The sequence below is a fragment of the Acipenser ruthenus genome, chromosome 38 (assembly GCF_902713425.1).
Source record: "Acipenser ruthenus chromosome 38, fAciRut3.2 maternal haplotype, whole genome shotgun sequence".
Lineage (NCBI taxonomy): Eukaryota > Metazoa > Chordata > Actinopteri > Acipenseriformes > Acipenseridae > Acipenser > Acipenser ruthenus.
In genome coordinates, this window is record NC_081226.1 from 2,338,862 (window position 1) to 2,357,332 (window position 18,471).

The 18,471-nt window shown below is 38.3% G+C and overlaps 3 protein-coding genes across 6 annotated transcripts; 1 reads left to right on the plus strand and 2 right to left on the minus strand.

The window, feature by feature from the left end:
- The first annotated feature begins 758 nt into the window (after positions 1–758).
- On the plus strand, positions 759–3,566 carry LOC117433573 (fish-egg lectin-like). The gene is made up of 4 exons (XM_059009186.1): positions 759–864; positions 1,577–1,804; positions 2,301–2,646; positions 3,057–3,566. The coding sequence occupies exons 1-4, from the start codon at positions 816–818 to the stop codon at positions 3,193–3,195; spliced, it is 762 nt and encodes a 253-aa protein (XP_058865169.1). The 5' UTR covers positions 759–815; the 3' UTR covers positions 3,196–3,566.
- Positions 3,567–4,036: 470 nt separating this feature from the next.
- LOC117433575 (uncharacterized) lies at positions 4,037–8,441 on the minus strand. 2 transcript variants are annotated; one of them, XM_059009189.1, is made up of 5 exons: positions 8,301–8,441; positions 7,334–7,389; positions 6,232–6,558; positions 5,785–5,865; positions 4,037–4,998 (listed from the first exon to the last, which is right to left on the minus strand). In XM_059009189.1, exons 1-5 carry the CDS (start codon positions 8,306–8,308, stop codon positions 4,811–4,813), a joined length of 660 nt encoding a protein of 219 aa, XP_058865172.1. In that variant the 5' UTR covers positions 8,309–8,441; the 3' UTR covers positions 4,037–4,810. The 2 variants fall into 2 exon arrangements, with proteins under 2 accessions (XP_058865172.1, XP_058865173.1); XM_059009190.1 differs by having other exon boundaries at positions 5,785–5,862; positions 8,301–8,438.
- A 1,154-nt stretch (positions 8,442–9,595) lies between these two features.
- LOC117965015 (uncharacterized) lies at positions 9,596–16,817 on the minus strand. Of its 3 annotated transcripts, none has more exons than XM_059009184.1 (7): positions 16,547–16,817; positions 14,739–15,098; positions 13,608–13,649; positions 12,565–12,603; positions 11,629–11,724; positions 10,775–10,839; positions 9,596–10,583 (listed from the first exon to the last, which is right to left on the minus strand). In XM_059009184.1, the coding sequence occupies exons 1-7, from the start codon at positions 16,593–16,595 to the stop codon at positions 10,470–10,472; spliced, it is 765 nt and encodes a 254-aa protein (XP_058865167.1). In that variant the 5' UTR covers positions 16,596–16,817; the 3' UTR covers positions 9,596–10,469. The 3 variants fall into 3 exon arrangements, with proteins under 3 accessions (XP_058865167.1, XP_058865166.1, XP_058865168.1); XM_059009183.1 differs by having other exon boundaries at positions 9,596–10,586; XM_059009185.1 differs by lacking the exon at positions 13,608–13,649 and having other exon boundaries at positions 9,596–10,586.
- Between the last annotated feature and the right edge of the window lie 1,654 nt (positions 16,818–18,471).

An 18,471-nucleotide genomic window follows, 5' to 3' on the forward strand; every position in this document is an offset into this window, starting at 1 on the left:
TAATAAAACAAGTCTACCGAAAGCCTTAATAGTAGTACAGTAGTATTTCATGTTTATATTTCGAAACGTGGGCTTTTTCTTTCTCTTAAGTATGTGGAAAAACTACCAAGCGGTATGTAATTCAATATGTTAACGTCACATTATTCAGCAGGTTTCATTCGACTTTATGAAGCAAAACTAATTATTTCCATAGGGTGCTGCAAAACTTTTGGCCATAACTGCAAACCATTTTTTAAAAGGAGTCACAGTAAAAAAAAAAAAAAAAAAAAAAAAAAATCCTTAACAGTCTGAAATGTATTTTCTTACAAGAACTCAAACTCCCAGATGCAACTCATAGGCCTAGATATCAGCCACATCGCTTCAATAGGAAGAACAACATGAGAAAAGACTGCACCTTTTTATAAAAATAAATAAATAAATAAATAAATAAATAAATAAATAAATAAAAACACAATCCATACATCTTTAACATAAGGAAATGCGAGATTGCAATAGATACCAGATGAGATTCACTGAAATTATTTTGGTAGCTAATTCTCCAAGTAGTTTCTGTGCAAGGTGCAGTCTATAATAACTACAGCAGCTACAGCAGTGTTTGAATTCAATTCATTGATGAGTTCCAATGCTGTGGATTCAATTCAAATATTTGCTTCAATCTGCCCACATTTGATTTCCCACAGAGATAATGTTGTAGGTTTGTCCTGTTTCTCTAGGGTCTTCCCACCCCAGGGCGTTTGGTTTTGTATATTAACCCCTCTCCTGGGTTTAGTGCGACACACCAAGCCTGGCTTGCTGAGATTCCTCTGACAGCAACCATGAGAGCTTCTCTACTCGTCCTGGCTGTGTTCGTGGGCTCCAGCCTGGGTAAGTGAGCGTGACTGGGGGTGGGAGGGGGTAGGGTTTGTAATCTGAAGGTAAATTATATTTCATTGTATTTTATCTTGCTCTTAATTGTATTAATATTTGTACTGTGATTCTTCAAATGTATTTTTTTGTTTACGACTGTAAGTCGCCCTGGGTAAGTGCGTCTGCTAAGAAATTAATAATAATAATAATAATAATAATAATAATAATAATAATAATAATAATAATAATAATAATAAATGCTGAAACTCTTTCTTTCTTCCATGCAATCAGTCCTCCATAAAGACTACCCATAGTTAGACCTCTTAAGTCCAATTCTAGCTGAGTTACAGGTAGAGAAAGCAGTTTGATAAGTTGTATCAGTCAGTTTACTTCACTAAGTGGAATTTTAATTACATGCATTTGTATTATCTTGGGAAGCGTTTACATGCTATCACGGCACTTTACTAATTCAGGCAACTACTGTACTTTTTAGCCGTTGACTAAAAAAAAGAATTGCCGCCATTGAAGAGGGACTGAAATGGGGTGAAGGGGTGATGCATGCATCTTTGGTTCTGTGTGTGCGTGTCCGTCTGTTGTTTTTGCGTTCGTTTGCCTCTGTATGTGTGTGTGTCTGTTTTTGTGGTGGTTTGCTTCTGTGTGCGTGTGTTGCATCGTTTGCTTGCTTGCTTGCTGTGTGCTTCTGGTTTTTATGCTTCCTTGTGTTTTCCAGCGCTGGTCTGCCAAGAGATTGACGGCCGCCTCAAGCAGATCGACGTCAGTAACGGACAGGTGTTCGGAGTGAACAGCGGAAACTCGATCTACACTCGCTACGGAAACAGCTGGGTGCAGCTCCCAGGTGCCCTCAAACACGTGACCGTGGGGCCCGCTGGAGTCTGGGGCGTCAACACGGGAAATCTCATCTACAAGCTGGTTGGGGGACGCTGGGTACAAGCTCAAGGTACCGGTCAGTCTATCAATCCAGAAGAATATTAACTGACCGCAACCCAGTCCTAATAAATAAATACTTCTTTTTGTTTAATTATTATTATTCTTAAGTAACATGTGTGATAACAATTCAACTTTTGCAGGGCTATAAAGGATACACGTGTACAGCTAGGGCCAAAAGTTTAGCATCACATAAAATCGAAATTGAATGAAGCGAAATTAATTCATTCTATAGGGTGATACTGCAAAACTATTGGCCATAGCTGTAGTTCCTTGTTAGTATGGGAGAGTCTAGTGTTATCCACAGTTTCCAACCAGACTGCTTAAACCTGCTCCACAGGTTTGGTCACCTGGCTTTATACAGCTTGCCTGTGCCCTGCAGCCTCATACAGTACTTCCAACAGGTTTTACAGTGTAATATTTAAAGCAGGCTTCAGACTGCCTGGATCCTCTCCATAACAGGGGCTCCTCCCCTCCCTGCCATCCTCACCCTGATACGTTCCTCGCAGGTCTACTGAAGCAGATTGACGCGGGAGGCGACCAATTCGTTGCTGGAGTCAACATGCAGGACAACATCTTCTGCCTGAATCGCGATGCCACGGTAACCACGCGTGGTGGCGAGGCCTCCATTCCCTGGAACTTGCTTCCCGGGGCCCTCAAGTACTACTCCTGTGGCCCCTACAGCTGCTGGGGGGTGAACTCGGCCGACCAGATCTACATGATGAAGGGGGTGACCCCGGATGCCTGCATGGGCAGTAAGGCGTGGCAGCAGGTCCCCGGAGCGCTGTCCATGATCGAGGTGTCCACTGACGGCAACGTGTACGGGGTCAACTCTGCTAAGGACGTGTACCGCAGGTGAGCGCGCCGGCTCCTTAAATGAAACCAGCTTTGTGCATTCAGGCTCAGTGACATGCTACAGTTTCACTTGCTTGACTGCATTATGTCTGTCTTGTTCCAGCTTTTTTGGTAAGAGATGCCATTTGCTGTTAATAAAATCTTCTTAGTTTAAAGAGTAAGTAGTGGGGTTGGGAAAAATATACAGTTCCACGTCCTCATGTGTTGCTACAGCTGTTTAAATAAAGTATCTGTCATCTTTGTTTTCATTGTTAACATCCTGACAACTTTTTACACTTCTAACTTTAAAGTCTGTTTCAAAGCTCTTTTCAAAATGTCCGCTCTATTTTGAAAAGAGCACCGCCCAGGAATTATGTTTTAGCAAAAGAAACGACCACGAATACTAGATTTTTATCTTTTTCTTTTTTCAGGGACGGGGTCAGCGCTGCTAATCCTGCCGGCACTGGCTGGACCTATCTGAGCATGTGCGGGAAAAGCAAGCACGTGTCATATGACCTGGGTGTGCTCTGGGTGATCAGCCTGGAGGAAAAGATCCTGACCTGCAGCTAAAACTCACCTACAGCCAAACAAACAGAAGACGTCCTTCCAGAACTCAGAATTACACCCACGTACTGTATAGTTTGCAGTAAGGATTTGGACTTACTGTAAACTATACTGTATATATTAAGCTTGCATTGTAGCCTTGCCCTGTAACACCTGCAAGTCACCCTGGATAAAGAATGGTTTACCATTCACAACTACATTTTCACAAATCTCTTATTGCTTTGCTTATAGCTGTTTTGTTTCATAGTCTTCTGTTTTTTATGCCTGGTATGGACTGTACTGTTCTCTCTATGGAACAGCTGCCTTTTGAGTTTATTTTAAGCTTCCTCCTGTCCAAGCACTGCCATCTTATAGAAATAAAGCAATTAAAAAAAAAAAAAAAGTGTGGTCTGCAGTAGATCTCCTTGTAGTGGGGTCATGTGAATGCTCCAGTCCTACCGGGGCCTGTTTAAATACAAATTGTTTACTCGGGAGAAAAGGGTTCTCTCCTCTCACCCCCACCCCCCACCCCCAAAGAGAAAGGGGGGCGTGCTTTCACTGCATCCCCTTTCCGGTGACATGCAGCCTTATCAGGGGAACCACCAAGAAACAGTTATTGTGGTCAAGTGACAAGGCTTCACCATCCTTCCCCCAGACCGCTGTTTCCTGCAGATTGGTTGCTAGCAAAGTTTACTTCAGCTTCTGCAGCTCCTTTAAAGGCACACAGCCTTCATCTTGAGTACAGGTAGGTTTTTTTTTAATGTCGTTTTATTATTTTATTATTTTTCTTTCAGTTTTACCATGATTTCAGTACGCTATGACGTTACCTTGCTATATACCACAACATGCTTCATAAGGATAACTTCCATTTCTTAAAGGTTTAAACTTTAATATTGAGCAGAATGAATGCATATAAATCTTCAGTACATACGTTAAAGCTTTTCATTAACCAGAGTGAACAATAGGTACAAGTCACAGCATTCCCACTGTATAGCATTTTAATAAATTCAAATACCATGATGAAAAAAAGACAGTGCTTTTAAGTAATGCATTTATATTTGTAAACTAATTTAAAAGGCACAAGAGACTTTATATGTTGTACAGTATTTAGTATGTGTTTCTAGTGTTTAATTGGTTAGTGTCTTGATTAACAGGGAACAGATCCTGTCAATATATCTTTACTGTAGTGGACAACAGATTTGTTTTATGTCAAAATGATGTTAGTCACTATGCAAATCTTCAGCACATACTCTACAAATCTTATGGCTGGTTTCACAGACCCTGATTAGCACTAGTCTTGAACTTACCCAGGTAAGGTAAACCAAGATGAGTGCTAATCTGGGTCTGTGAAACCAGCCATTACTGTTTCATTAAAAGGTCTGCACTATAAAGAGTCACGCACAATAACAATTTACATAAATGACATACATTTACATTTTAAGCTTTAGTGTCTTCTAGTGTTTAGTGGGATCAAACCATTTAAATGTGTTAAGCTGAGGGAACATGAAGCCACTTTTTCAGGAACAGTTGGAGGCAACTTTGCTGTATCAAACCCCATGTCTCCCCTGCTGTGCCTAACAGTGTCTTGAAACCTAGTCTCCTGAAAAACTGAGTTTCAACACCCCACTAAAGGACACAGTAATTAATTCCCTCTGGATTTCATGGGCTCATCCTCAGGTGAACGGTTCTCCGCTGGTGTCTTCAGACACATACACTTGGCAGGGATTTCTCTTTTACTTCTGATATACCACAACAAAGCTGCAGCCACTAACATGACAAGCAGCACAAAAATTACTACAAGGGCAATGACTGTTCCATTCTTTGAGTACTCTAGAAAAGAAAAAAAAGGTTTATTAACTTGATGATAACCTCTAGTGCACCATTTTAATAAAGACAACAAGACAATAATAAAGAAATCACACTGCAGATCTCACATTCACCTATACACAGTATAAACAGTAATATTATATATATATACACACACACAGTATATATATATGTGAGGTTTAATCTCTTTGTTTACGGTCATGCAGAAACATGTGGAGCCCGATATATAGAATCTAAGCGAATAAAAGACTATTAAGGTTATTAAGGTATTTCTTTACTATGCTTTACTGTGTAATGTTTAGCAGTGGGGAGCTTGTTTTATAGCAGCACATACAAATCCTAAAAGAACCTTTAAAAAAAAGGGTCCTAGCTCAGCCTTGCCACAGACAGCAGTGTGGAGTAGTGGATAGGGCTCTGGACTCTTGACCAGAGGGTCGTGGGTTCAATCCCAGGTGGGGGACACTGCTGCTGTACCCTTGAGCAAGGTACTTTACCTAGATTGCTCCAGTAAAAACCCAACTGTATAAATGGGGAATTGTATGTAAAAATAATGTGATATCTTCTAACAATTGTAAGTCTCCCTGGATAAGGGCGTCTGCTAAGAAATTAATAATACAGAGACACCCTGCCTCACTGTAAACTGTTTTTCCTGTTTGGGACCTGGACTTTCGTTTGCACACACTATTCTAGTCTTACTTTAGATATTATTTCCTGGATTTTTTTTTTTTTGTTCTCTCTGCTGTATAAGGTGTACAGGAATGATCAGAGCACATCAACTCATGAACTCACCATTCCCTGGGGGGGCTTCTGTGGTCGCTGTTACAATCCCAGACTGACTGGTCTCAGTGGGGGAGCCTGTAGGAAGGACTGCTGGAGGAAATGTAGGAGGATTGTTAAACAGCTCTCCTTTCCATTCAAACAACTCACTAAAACGCTCTTCAATGGCAATGCATACAGACAGCACCACAGTAGCAATGCAGTGGTACTTAAGGGGTATATCATTTGGTACACACTTCTCTGGACTGGACTTTGTAATCAAAGACTAATACTATTCAGGGAAACCTTTATAGCTTTATTGTCATATGAAAGTATTTTAAAACACAATTTATAGATAAGCTGTTGCATCAAAAAGGCTTTTTTTTTTAACTGTGAAAAGAATACAGCCCTAATTATAAGGTATGAAGCCATAGATCGTCAGTGTCCGAACTCAATTAAAAGACTGGGACAATTCCTCACCTGAAACGCTGAGTATGACTTTCTGAAAGAAATTCTGGGGCTTGCTTCCTTCCTTGATGTAGCACTCATAGGTGCCCTTTTCTGCGAGTGTGACTTTTTTAAGACTTAATGAAAAGTCACCTTCTGCTTTCTTGGGAAGCTCTACTGGGCTCTGCAACAAAGAAATGGATTTTCCGCTTTTTCCTTCAAATTCAAACACCACCCGGTTATCCAACCTCCAGGAAATGTAAAGACTTTCCAATGGAACTCCTTTCAGCGTCGGTGCATCACAGGGCAGGATTGCTGCCCCCCCAACCTGTGCAGAAACCTGGACTGTCTGTGAAGAGACTGCAGGGGAAGACAGGATCTAAATCAGGGGTGCAAATCTGGCACCATGGTACCTTCTATAGTGGCAGCAACATTCAATTCTGGAGCCAGTAGACATGTTTCATTTTTTTAAATGTTCTTCACCATTTTTATTCCTTAGCAACCATAGATTATTTCTCATTGGGTCTGGACTAATCCCACCCATACTCATCCACAAAACACTCATTGAAGAGCAGGGGAGGAGGGCTTGATTAGAGCAGGGTTTGACCATTTAGCACCAGTAGGCTCTCTGGGTGCTAAACTTTCAAAACTGTTTCTGCACCACTTTTCAAATACGAATTTCCAGGGACCAGCAAAAATGTTTGTATTATCAGGGGTCTACGCTCAATGCACACTGTCAGTTTCTATTGAAGTTACAGTAACACTGAAATCACATTGCAATTACAGAACACTGCAAATACATTTTAAAGTACTGTGCATTTTATTGAAAACACATCGACTTTTGTCTGCAAGTAGAGCGCACGTTTTTGCGCGGCTTCACAGAAATGGCATTGACGCATGAGCACTATGGTAACTCGTAATGCATCATGGGATTAGTAGTCCTGAAAGTGAAGCATAATTGGAACTAACTGTAATTGAACACAATTGCACTGCAATTGTAATTTCAGCAAACAATTCTGCTGGAATTGTAATTATTACTGACCCCAGCACTGGCAGACAGATTGTGCATTTCTCCAGGCACTAACAGAAGCGGTTCACTTCATATTTCATCTTAACAATATGACTGGGGACTTACCAGAATGGAGGAGGCTCAAAGGCAGAACAAAAATGAGGCGTATGAGAATCCGGGTCCTGTAAACCGGATAAAGGTGAAATTCAATAAATATACTTGTATATGACTGCAGAAAGACTGCGGAGAAGCATCTGTTCTCCATTTTACCTCCACTCAATTTGTGGTTCTCTTGTTCACCCAAAGTGCCCACTAAGACACGGAATGAATACTGATCTTGAAATGTGTGCTTAAAATAGATATTCTAGTATTACTGCTTTACGGTTTATTTAGCAGATGCCTTTATCCAAGGCGACTTACAGAGACTAGGGTGTGTGAACTATGCATCAGCTGCAGAGTCACTTACAATTACGTCTCACCCGAAAGACGGAGCACAAGGAGGTTAAGTGACTTGCTCAGGGTCACACAATGAGTCAGTGGCTGTAACGCTCAGTTTGAACTCCGAGGTACGTACTAAACTATTATTCCACAGCCTGAAAAATGGCCATTCTTAGATTCAAAATAACAACAACAGCAGCAATTTTCTAATTAATCGCCGATTCACAGTTCTGGATCCCCAATCACCGGCCCCGGACCTCTAATTCAGAATTTCCACGCGGTATTCACCTGCCTGCTCCTGTTTACACTTAAAATGGGCACAAAGCTGACTTTTGTGTTGCATGCGTGTGCAAAGCTCACCTCTCTGTAGTGCATCCACATAGACATCATCTCTATATAGTGCAGGACCTAAAGTTAATATGAGATGTGCAAAGCAGTTCTTTTGTTTATGTTTTTAAAATGTGTTTTTTTAAACACCCATGGTTCCTAACTGGTCAACGGCACTTAGTTTCACTTTCTGTTTCAATGCACTGCAGTTCACACAAACGCATTTTTTTCCCCCCTTCGTGAACTGAACTGAAGCGAAAGATTTTAGGCCCCTTTTGGCCATTGAACTTGAAGATGTATTTAGGGACTCATTCTCATGCGACCTTACCTGGCCATAACAATACCGTCACCCGGATAAACCCTTGCCAAAAAAATTTTGTCTCTGAGAACACGCCTCTGCCCTTACTCCTGAACGGGTACCATGTTAACCGTATAATCGCGAAAACAAGGGCATTTCCGGTCCTGCAACGTATTTTCTGATATACCGTATATGCTAGATATAGCGCCCAGCCTCGACTGTCCGCCCTTATTCATATCAGCGCATAATATACCTGTCAATATTTTATAGCAGATATCACCCCCTAGTGCTGATAAATAAATAAGATCGATTAATGGCCACAATGAATAACCATCTCATTATTCAAGAGCGTTCTCACATTTTCCAAATTAGACCAATTGCATGCTTTCTTAAATCACAAATACACAACACTGAAACTTTTTTGTTGAAGTGTCTCTAATGCAGATTGGAAGGTGCAGCAAATGCCAGGATGTGGGAAGGTTCCTCCACGTTGATCCCCAGTTACAGAGCAGCAAGGTGTTGTAAAGGGCACACACTACATCCACAAGTCAAATTGTGACGCATGATTTGATACGGTACATTGAGAATATTTAGCAATTAGCATTTTAACTCTGCAGTCCCTATATGTTTATTGTTGGCAAGCATCTGAAATGTCTCAAGTTCAGACCCTTAAAAAGTAGTTCAGATGTAAAATATATCTCCTGATATATATATTTTGTATTTTTGAATAACTAGGAGGCTTGGTGGTCCAGTGGTTAAAGAAAAGGGCTTGATACCAGGAGGACCCAGGTTCTAATTCCTACTCAGCCACTCGCTCACTGTGTGTGACCTTGAGAATCTGAGGACTTGTGCTCTATCTTTCAGATGAAACCAATGGATATTTGGAAAGACTTTATTATAAAAAAGGAAAAACAGGGAGGAAAAAACTAATAGTAATAGCCTCAGGTTAGGAAGCACCGCATTACATCATCATTTATACAGGATTGGGAGTCATGATGATGGGTTATGTAGTAATTGTAGTGAACAAGAAACAGTGGCACATATATTCAGGAAATGCAATACATATACTTAGCAAAGAAACAGATTCAAAAGGAAGTTAAGGGATATAGAAATCATAGCAGCATCAGTAAATGATATTCTGAAGATTGAAGATAGAGGGCGCTCATCACCTCCATTTAGAAGGCATGTGCCAACAACCCCTAAAAAGAAGAGACGTAAAACCGAGGTCCTATTGTAAGTGACTCTGCAGCAGCAGTTGTTGATGAAGCATAGTTCACCCCCTAGCCTCTGTAAGTCGCGTCCGCTAAATGATTAATATATGTGCAAGGCATCAGTGCAGTTTCACCCCAAGTGTTATCTGATTAGCTTATTACCAAAACAGATCAGCTGATGTGGAAACTACAATGCTAGTTACAAAGACAGCAGGAGCAATACATTTACTATATTAATAATATTAAATAAATAAACAAAATCTTTTTTTTGTTATTATGTTATTCAATACAATTGTTTAGCATCTATTATTTGTTTTAAAATACAATCAAGTAAAACATACCTGCAGTCAACAATTTTCTAGAGTGTCCCAATTAATATAAAATTGTGTTAATTATTAATAATTATTTATTTCTTAGCAGATGCCTTTATCCAGGGCAACTTACAATTGTTACAAGATATCACATTATTTTTACATACAATTACATAATTTTTTACAGATTATTTATACATACAATTACCCATTTATACAGTTGGGTTTTCACTGGAGCAATCTAGGTAAAGTACCTTCCTCAAGGGTACCCCACCTGGGATTGAACCCACGACCCGCCAGTCAAGAGTCCAGAGCCCTAACCACTAATCCACACTGCTGCCCTTAATAATAGATATGTTGAATCCAAATTTCTAGACTTGACACACATGAAAACTTCGTTGATCATCTGGGAAGTTAAGGGGAAGTACAGTGTTGGGTATTCAGTATTATCTGCAGGGATGTTATTTAGATTGACTTGCCACCTTCATTGTTATACTGAATATGCACTTTAATTATTGATTAAATAAAACACATTTATAAATGTACAGAAATAGGCCACTGCGTAGAATCTTGGACTCTCTCTGTTTTATGCATTCAGGAGGAAGTTTTTTGTCCGTTCCTCTATCAGACTGATAGAACACACATTTCAATGCAGGAACCTCTGCTGGAGAACGACTTCAGCGCTTGACTGCAGCATACGTCACATCGTTTTGGAGAACTTTTATTTTCTTTTTGCGCTTGGGAGTTTTTTTCAGATCCACACTAGCGTACTGTACATCTCTTTCTTCTTCCTGCTGTAAAAACAAAACAAAAAACTAAATTCATTGATGTGTTTCTTGAAACCATGACTGCATGTTTGTTTGTAGTAAGGAATAGGGGCTTAAAAACACACTATAAAGTGTGTATCAGAGACAAAGGTGAATGCATCTAATTAGTTAATTCCTTGGTAAAAGTCTTGAGCAGTGATAATAAAGAAAGACACCTCAAGAACAGGATTTGAGTTGGTCGCCTTGGTCTTCTCTTCGTGTGTTCTCGCACCCTTAGCCCCTGTTCAGACATTTGGAGAACCAACAAACATTTCAAAATCATTTTTCAATCTTAAGTTTAAATTCATAGTTTAGAAATGGCCTTAAAGGGGTCATAAGGACCTTTTGATTTTACTGTGTTACATGTTCCCATGTGTTGCTACAACTGTTTACATAAGGTTTTTTCATGGACCTCTCAGAACTACATTTCCCATCATCCTCTTGCTCAATCTCAGTTACATATGTGAGCAGGTGGATGATGGAGGCCCTAGTCAAAACATTTGTCTAGTGTATCTAATTATGTTACTTATTAGCCAGGGGTTAATTTTTAAACACAAAGATACCAGATCTTATCATTAAGGAAGTGGAACTCCATTTTTGTTTCTAGAACGAAAGTATGACCTTGATTTACAGCAGCTCCCATACAGCATATGCTTCAGGCTGTCCATCTGCTTGTGGGTTTTGTGCCTCATTGCTGGTGTTGGTAGCTGCATGTCAAACCTTTGCCCGGCCGTGTTTGAACAATGCCAGTGGCTGCAGGACTAATTTGATGAACAAGAGCGCTAGTTTTTTGGCGTTTGAGTTGTAAGGAAAAAATTAGCCCCTGGTTGTATCTCATAACTATAATAATTCTAAATGCTTTGATGGCAATGTTGACATATATCTAATACACATGCCTGTTTTATAGTATATGTAGGATGTCTCTGTTACAATCATTAGATTTGATGTAAAGTGCTGATAGTCTACACAAAAAGAGAAATGCAGCCTTTATACTTTTTAATACAAGTAGTTGGGAGATTGTCCAAAGTACCTCTTTTCTCAAAGTAACAGACAAAGGCAGAGGAGACGACCATGAATAATAAGGAGACGCAGCCCAGCAAAATACAGCACAGCTCACAGTTTGATCCTGAAAATCAAAAAGAGAATGATCAGCCAAGAATTTGAGTTAAAGGAGAAGTCTGAGCTTTCTAAGATCAGTTAAAAGTGAACCCACATATCCAACTGCAATCGCAAATAAAATATGTGAAATCTGTGGATGCCTTCACTTGCTGCAGCTATTGCATGTAAACATACAGTTAAGCTCTGAATTGGATTTTATAACATGTTTTCTTGACCATACACCCAGTGATACTAAAAGCTGGATTTGTAGTGATTGATTTTAGAAATGACACGGGGTGAGCCATTGTAACCCCCCTCTGCCAGTGTAGCAACTGTGAGTTAATAAATAGAAAATATCTATACAAAACGACAGTTACAGAGGGTTCAGAAATTACAGCTGTAGAAATTATATTTTTAAGCGGTTTTCAAAACCAGAAACAGGACATTAGTCCTGAAGTTCGCAGGTAGCTGGTTCCGCCACAGAGAGGCTAGGAAGAGAAGGAGCGGGACGGGAGGATGGAGAGGGGAGGGAAGGCATGTAGTGGAGGAGCGGAGCGGACAAGAGGGGTGTAAGGAGACACGAGGGATTGGCGGTAGGATGGGGCAGTGGTGAAGAGAGCGGTAGGCAAGAACAAGGGTCTTGAATTGAATGCGAGTAGAGAGGTAGCCAGTTGAGGGTGCAAAGCAGAGGGGTATACAAATTATACAAAAGATTAAACATCTCAGAATGACTCCATCAAGGGCTGGCCAGACCACCTGAGACGTTATAATCTCCACTGCAGCCAACATTCACCGACTCCGTGCTGTCTGTCACATCTACTAATAAATTACTGTTTTTTCATTCCCGTAATAAATATCTATTCCTTACCATTGGTTTCTGTTTTTGGTTCTGACGTTGAGTTCTGCGCTAAAAAAAAAAACACAACGTATTTCTGTTAATTTTCACGAATTTCAGTTCTAATAAAGTTTATGTTTAAAATGTGTTTTCTTATCAGTAGAGGTTTTGAATGCACACATTTTGTTTTACTTTAATATTAGAAATGGACTCGTAACCGCCATCATCTCAGAATATATATATATATATATATATATATATATATATATATATATATATATATATATATATATATATATATATATATATATATTCATAAATCCATATAAAATATCAAGTATGATGCAGGTGTTGGTTAACCTTTGTCGACCTGTATTGTGTTTGGTTTAGTTTTTTACCTTAAAAAACAGATCACCTACCATTGTCCTTATGGAAAAAACATATATTTTTAATATATGGTAGAATAGTATGATCCTTATATTTTTCATATATAGAAATTCGCCCATTTTTATATATTTAAAATATATGGGATATATTTAAAATATATTGTAGTCTGTAATCCATATATTTAAATATATAGAAAAGGGGCCAACCTCTATATATGAAAAGTAGAAGGATCATATTTTTCTACCATATATTTAAAATATATGTTTGTTCCATAAGGGCGTAAGGGCTGGTAAAATAAAATCTCAATACCAGGATTTGTTACTCATCTTTTTAAAATTCTACAATAACAATAAAATGAAACTACAATTATATATGATTCTAATGACGTACTGTAACTTTATGAGCTGTGTAAATTAATAGGTTGAGGGAGCAGGGTAGGCTATAGAAATGATTTAAACAAAAGATTGAAACATCTTTGAACCAAGCCCCGGTCTACCAGCGGAGCTGTGGCTCTTAAAGGCCACGAGGACTGCCTAAACGCATCAGAATGACTCCATCAAGGGCTTATCAGACCATCTGAGGCATTAGAATCTCCACTGCAGCCAACATTCACCGACTCCGTGCTGTCTCTCATGCCTACTAATTAATGACTGTTTTTTTCATTCCCGTAATAAATATGGATTCCTTACCATTGTTAGTTTCTGTTTTCGGTTCTGACGTTGAGTTATGCGCTAAAATAAATAAATAAATAAATAAATAAATAAATAAATAAATAAATAAATAACGCAATTCTGTACATTTTTACGAATTTCAGCTATAATGAAATGTATGTTTAAAATGTGTTTTCTTATCAGCAGAGGTTTTGTACGCACGCAGGTTGTTTTACTTTAATAAGAAAAGATGCAGCGTTACTATCCGCTATCATCGCCGAAAATAATATATTTATGTTTTTATTTTATTTTATTTATTTTCATATCTTAGCTGAACATAATATAACAGCTCAATAAAAGTAAAAACATGTTTAAAAACCCTTACTTTAGAAAACTGATTTTGTAACTGACATTTTCTGATACAAGGATTAGAAAATCCTGATTCTTTCGATCGCGATTACAAATTTTGAAACATGATGCCTGTGGAAATGGTGATTTCTCTTTTCTCACTCATTGTGGAATACCATGCAATCAGTGATTCAGTAAACTGAATAAACCAGTGAGTTACTGTCACCCTTTGTGGAAGGTATGCATCAAATATAACTGACATATGGTCACTGGTGTATTTACCCTCACAGCCTGATTGTGCTGAAGTGTGTCCAGATAAAGATTAATCACAATTGAATCTCTATCTATGTGAAAAGATTGCGTGACATACAGACAGAGACACATACAAACAGACAGCCTCCACATACCCCTGCATTATAATACAGTAAATACCTTGTGCTAAAGAATATACATCAGATTTTAACAAGGGCTTCTCCAGATGAAACATACAGATCAACAAACAGATCATGTCCACATATACCCAGATCACGATAAACTGCTCTCTAGATAAATGTTAAATATAGGTGTGACAAACAGATGGACAGTCTGACAGACAGCCTTCATATACCCTGAAATGATGATATAATCAACACTTTATGTTAAAGAAGACCTGTGCATCTTTCATCAACATCTTACAAGCATTACTGTAGTATGCCAAACTCTACAATTACATTTAGGAAGAAGATATGTTGAAGAATGTAATCATGTCATACAGAAATATGATAGGCTGGACACACGCGTGTATTCTGTTCTTATATTAAGTGATAATTAGAGAAATCTTACCCGACACAAGTTTTGTTAAATTTCCAGATTTCATTTCTCCGTTCACTCGAACCATGCAGAAATACAAAGCAAAATCCTGCTGAGAAACATTGTCTATCCTCATGTTGACAGTCCAGGTCGTGTGGTTCAGCAGGGGGTAAAAACGAGATGTACTGAAGCCGCTGAAGTATACAGGGTTTGATGCATTGCTTAATAGTGTTAAAGTATCATGAAAGATGTGAATTGGAGCTTGTTGTGGATAAAGTACAAACCAAGAGGTTTCACTGTTATGTTTGAGGTCACAGTTTAGAATTATATTCTCTCCAGGAAGGACCTTTTCAACTGCCATTGACTGGACTTGGTGTTTCAGATCAGAAGCAGCTAAACAAAAAAAAAAAAAAAAAAAAGTCACCATTTAATAATAATGTACACAAACATGCATTTGAAACATCGGCTAAAATTCACTTGTCATTTTAAAACTGGGAATTCATTGCTGCTTTTGACATTTTTAGATCCCTCAAACAAACTTTATATAGTACACAAATTACAAAAGAGCAGTGAAAAGGTAACATGGTAGATCCACCAGCCACCAGTCTTTGAATCTCAACAATATACAGTACAGCCTCTTTATGTAATTATGTTGGTTCACCTTCATGGCAGTTTGTAGTGGGTGTCAGGACTGGAATGCAATTTTTGATTGTAAAGCACAATTCTTTTATGAAAGAGTTTGGTTAAATTTGCTTTCATTGTAAAAATGTGCTGCTCATCTCTGTCTTATCTTGTTTCATTCTCATTTTAATCTGATATTTGTCTCGCATGTTTCTTGTAAAACCACTATTGGAGAAACACAAGTTGACATGTTTTAATGGGACATGTTTTGGAAATGTGAGCCGTGAAACACATTGGAGCCAAACATGTGAAACAATCAAGAGGCAAAAGAGAAATGCTTCAAATTCAATTATTTAATGATTTATAACATTTGGTTGTAAATTGCACAGAACTGTACCTTATAAAAACACAAGAATGGCACATGAGTTTCGGAGCTGAGAACAATTAAAAAAAGGTCTAATTAAGCAAATTATTAGTTCAATTAAGGGTTCAGTTAAGTAATTGAGAGCTCAGTTGCAATGAAAACCAGAAGACACAGGGGTTCCCCAGGACCAGGTTTGACAACACCTGGGCTAAGACCTTCCGAACAATGATTTATTTATTTATTTAACCAGATTTACCCATTGAGACCAACGCCTCGTTTACAAGAGGTGTCCTAGAAAACAATAAAAAGACAATTCCAATGTGCAAACAACACAATAAGGACATGTGTGGTTCAAACTTCATCAGCAGCATACAGACCAAAGAACAGCGTGAATAAGGCATGTATCTGTTTGTTAATGTGGACTGGAGGAGAAGCAGCAGCAGGAGGTTAAAAGCAATTCACAAATACGATCTTTAAAACCACAGGTAAGAACGTTATCAAATTCCATCTTCATACTCTGATGGAAACAGTTCCACATCTTCGGGAGCTGATATGCAAAAGATAATTCCCCTGCACGTGTTCAAACCCTTGGAACAGCCAACATGAACAGAAACATGACTCTTCTCTACTATTACATTTTAATCCTGGCGCCACTATTCTTAGTGCAGCTTTTAGATTGTAGCAAATAACACACACTATGATATAACTGTGCGTGCAATTCTTTAATGATAAGTCGTTTTTTGGAACCTTTTTAAAATAGAAGCAAGTTAGTTTTACCTCAGCTTAAAAATATTTGCATACTATTACATCTGTAAGGATCTAAATGAAACCACTAGAATGAAAAGATTATACTCACAGATAATGAGGAACAGTAGAATTCTTGACATGCTATTAATTCCAGACATTGCTGTTCTGTGTGCTGCGAGACCACATGGAAATATTAAATCTGCTGCTGGTGTCTAGATGTACAAGCTGGTTAGAGATACAGCACATTTCCTTTGCAGGTATTTCTTTGCACTAACAGAGGCACACAGTTCTGCACACGTGTTGCTGCTCCCTTGATCTAAAGATTGAGCTCACAGGTCCCAGCGCTGACTTCAAACACAGAATGAACTCATAGCTTTCAATCAGCACTCAGTTGATTGGTTCTAAAATAGCATTGATACAGCCTATATGTAATTCCAGAGTCCAGTCTTCATAATCAGGTAACATGAAAGATGTCTCTGATTTAGGGTTGCAGGATTACAAAGTGAGAAAACAGGACACTTTAAGATCATCTATGGAGATCATAAATTAGATTACCATTTAATCATGTGTTATATCAAAAATATAAAAGGCTGGTGGCACTAGCAAGATAAAATAAAAATTAAAAACCAGACATGGTCCAGGAAGTTAAACAGAATATTTTTTTTTTTTTTTAATTTTTGAATGGTGCAAACACAACCTAACAATTTACTGTTAACCTGCTGAGCACACTGATACAGTTTTGTACTTTAAAGGAAAAATGTGAATGCAATAGAAAAACAATTTTACTGTTCCCGACTGGGGATAAAAAACCTAAGGCTGAAAACTGAGAGATTAACAGTTTTACCGGGATGTCTTATTGTAAAAAAAAAACAAATGATATCTCTGTTTAAACAGCCAGAACCAGCCAGCTCTACTTTGCAGTTATCTCACTCAAACAAAGCTTTTGAACATGTGTTATTCAAAGATGTACTTTTAAAGGTCAGATTTGATTATTACACACTTCCGTCAAGCTTGTGTGGGTCTGAGTTTGAGAAGACAATTTTCAGAAAGGCATAAAAATGTGTAATTCAAGACATGTGGTTTTTTTTTTATAGCTGAGTTTATTTTTATGAGTGTGATGTAGAAAGTACAGTAGAGGATGGATGAACTGATTCAGGTCATATAAAACCGATTCTGATATTGTCAATAACTGCTGCTAAAGAAGGTCAAGTGTCATCACAATTGGATAAGCAACTACCCAAATACATTGATTTAGACCTGAAATGCACAGAATCAGACACGAATCACATGATTATCAACCTTTAACAAAGGTATTCATTTCCATTTCATGTCAGATCATAGATGCTTTCTTTATTTTGCCTTCAATCACAATCAAACTTGATGCTATTACTGATTTTGAAAGTTTTTTTTTTTAAAGCAAAAAAAAAGTTCGTTTTTGCACCTCAACCACATGCTAGAAAGTACAATAATAACAGTTAAACACAGCAGCAATTTGTTTGGCACTTTTTTTGTGGCATCCTGTATTCTATTCTGGCTTCGGTTCCTGTTTCAAGAGTGAATGTTCATTTTCTAAATCAAATGATCACAGGGTAATAACAGCTTTTTTTATGCTGAATTAAATTCCAACAATAAGCAGTTTTTTTTTTTAAAAAGTAGGTTAACTACAACGCAGAACATCATAGATTTGTAAATGAATTAGCAACCACGTCACATCCTCTGGTTCACACTTTATATTCATTGTGGCCACGCAACACGTACGCAGCGGTTCAGAATGCCTGAGCTCTTAACGCAGTGCGTCAGCCTAAAGCCTATAGTCTTCTGACACTATCATGAGCGCATTGTTTGCACACCTGCTGAATTGACCTCAGTTTTAACACTGTAATAAACATGCACCATACAGACTTAAAATAATTAATTTACAGCTGCAGAGTTTTGCAATATAATATGATTCGTGGGTGAAATGTTACTGTACAGTTTTCCCGTTTTAAGAAAGTGCACGCCTGAAAATGGCTAGAATTATTATTTCCTATGTGA